General features: G+C 33.2%; 1 protein-coding gene across 2 annotated transcripts; it reads left to right on the top strand.

Annotated features, from left to right (window-relative positions):
• The first annotated feature begins 315 nt into the window (after nucleotides 1–315).
• Nucleotides 316–2,070, top strand: LOC113354451. Of its 2 annotated transcripts, none has more exons than XM_026597778.1 (5): nucleotides 316–433; nucleotides 551–781; nucleotides 1,197–1,289; nucleotides 1,405–1,494; nucleotides 1,588–2,070. In XM_026597778.1, exons 1-5 carry the CDS (start codon nucleotides 338–340, stop codon nucleotides 1,792–1,794), a joined length of 717 nt encoding a protein of 238 aa, XP_026453563.1. In that variant the 5' UTR covers nucleotides 316–337; the 3' UTR covers nucleotides 1,795–2,070. The 2 variants fall into 2 exon arrangements, with proteins under 2 accessions (XP_026453563.1, XP_026453564.1); XM_026597779.1 differs by having other exon boundaries at nucleotides 1,569–2,070.
• The last annotated feature ends 786 nt before the right edge of the window (nucleotides 2,071–2,856 follow it).

The following is a 2,856-nucleotide window of genomic DNA, read 5'->3' as shown; positions in this document are numbered from 1 at the left end:
TTGATGATGATTTTCTTACCTCCAGCGGCAGCATCCTTCACGTTCAACATCTAATTCTCCCCAATCAAATGAAGAATATGGTACTGCAGAAATAACGAGTAAGTATAAATGTATGCATATGTGAAAATAAAATATGTAGAACACTTCATTTTATTTTTTTGCGCGAGTTCACTTATATGTTCATTTTTAATATTAAACAGCTCTACCATTAAGGAAAAAAAGAGGGCGCAGCTGTATGAAGGAACTTTCCAAATTCAGGGGACAAATACTTGAATTTGATCTCTATGAAGGTAGACTATGTGGTTATAAAAACGAAGTCGCAATCAATTCAGTGTGCATGTGGACTAGGCAAAGTCAGAACTGTCCCTTGAATTACAATGCATTTGATGATATTCCTCCTGAAAAAATTCAGCGGGTGATCAAAAATATCTATGTATGTATTAGAAGTCACTGTGTTATTCCAATTTTAATAATATTTTTTGTGACAACAATAATTCGGATGTTTTAATGTCAATTATAACTCCCAGCTAATCAGTTTTTTCTCAACCAGGACTACTTTACAATCAAGTCTCGCACTGGAGAAGACCCAGAGGAAGCAATCAAGAAAATAATGAGGAATGCATATAACAGGCATAGGCACAAAATTAATAAAGCATACCTAAAGATTCAAAACCTTAGTAGTCACGAGGTAGCTTTGGCCTCCGAACCACCCTCTGAACTGGAGATTAACAAAGAGGATTGGATATATATGTGCAAGACTTTCGACATGCCAGATTTCAAGGTATATACATTCAGTTACATGTGATCTTTTCATCAAACTATCATTGCTTATGTGTTAGATTCTGAATTTACTTGTGGATACATTATAACCATAAAATTAGATAGCATATGCAATTTTATGTCACCTAGTGATACACCCCTTATACAATTTCATTGCTTCTTTGAAAATTTATTGTTTCTAGTTAGGAGTGTGTTCTTTTCCGCAAGGGTATGCATTTGAACTTCCTATCGGTTCTTCTATTGTCAAATATGCGTAGCATACCTAGTTTTAGACTGTCGCAAATAAAATGAAGTTTTGACTTTCCATGAAAGAGCCTCATGTAGTATGTGTAGAATGTTTAAAATATCAAGCTATATATGTTATGAATACACTGCAGAGTTGCTTAAGCTAACATATGGTGGAGTTTAAATGACAGAAAAAACCAGACAGAGGGACTGCGGCTGCTAAAGCAAAGGAAATTAATCATAGTGCGGGCAACAGAAGTTTTGCCAGCGTAGAATATGATTTGGTATGCATTAATTGTATCTCATTCTTTATCTACTGATGTTGGTTCGAATCCGTGTTTTATATACCGTGTAGTGTTAACTTACTTGGTTTGTATGCAACTGCTTGCTGCTTCAAAGATTGCGGAGAACAAGCCTTGTGATGCAGTGATTTTGTTTTCAGAAACCCATGGTTATAAAAAATTACCACCGAAATGTCAGGAGATGAAAGTAAGACATACTACAAATATACTTTGAATTTTGTGTCTAAATATATCTGTGCAACAATATATGATCATGTATAGCTATCTGTAATTTATGTAGAAAACAATGGAGGACATGAAAGAAGCAACACTGCAAGGAGAATCTAGTAAAACTCCATCCGACATTTATGAAACTGTCTATAATGAACAACGTGGGAGTCTTAACAAACGTCGTCGCAAAGCTTCTCACACTCACAAGAGTTTGGCTGATTTAAGGGAAAAAGAAATACAATTGTTGAATGGAAGAATTGAGTCTCTACAGACATAAAACATGCTACAGAGAAGATAAACACGTCGTCTTACTGATCTAATTAATAGTTTTTTTTCTAAACATTATCCTTCCATGGTTGTACCAGATGTATCAGATGATGAAATGGAGGATGATGCAGAGGTCAGTGGGCGAGATGAGGATCTTGATGTGGAAGGTCAAAATGATGAGGATGACTATGATGACCTAGAGGATGAAAACTACATCCGTGACTATCCTGATATGGAGGATCGAAATGTGGAAGGTGCCATGGATGATGAATGATTTTCTTTATTTGAAAGACTGACGTGGAGGATCCCAGTTCGGAGTGGGCCAGCCAGTGATGAATGAATTTCTATTTTATTTTGTTTTGTGTTTTTTTTTTCTTTCTTGTTTTTTTCTGGTATTAGGATATTAGGGTAGGGAGGATGATAACGTGTAGTATGGCTTTTTGAAGCATCCTTTAATAAGGTGTTATGACTTTTTACTCTTGGTTCTGGAATTGAAATGTATATTTTATTAATTTGTTTTGTCGATGCATACATTATACAAAAAAATTATTAATTAGGATATGATCAAAAATAGTAATTAACTAATTATGAGGTTAATTACGATATTACCATTACCATATTAATTATGATAATTATTTGAGTTTAATTACGATATTAATTACAAGCTAAATGAAGATATTAATTACCATATTAATTATAATAATTAATTGTGATATTAATTACGATATTAATTACAATATCATCCATGCATACAACCAAAATAATTACATTACGAAATGTTAGTTTTCGTCACAGTTACGGAATGATTTGGGAACCACATGCCAACTAGTAAATTTAATTGTTTAACTATTCGATAACTATCAATCAACTTCAACTTAATTGTCTATACCTATTGAAATTATGAAATCATAGTATTTGGCTACCACCAAATTAATTGCTAAATAAATCCACAACAAGATTTTAATTTAGTTGCTATATTATGTAGCAAGTTACTGACAACTACGATGACTATGTTGTTAATATGTTTGGAAACTCTAGAACAACTGCAAAAATTTGTGGTTTTAATTAATTG

Source organism: Papaver somniferum, chromosome 2, assembly GCF_003573695.1.
Source record: "Papaver somniferum cultivar HN1 chromosome 2, ASM357369v1, whole genome shotgun sequence".
Classification (NCBI taxonomy): Eukaryota; Viridiplantae; Streptophyta; class Magnoliopsida; order Ranunculales; family Papaveraceae; genus Papaver; species Papaver somniferum.
Note: the sequence above shows the minus strand (reverse complement) of the source record. Positions and strands in the feature narration are given on the sequence as shown.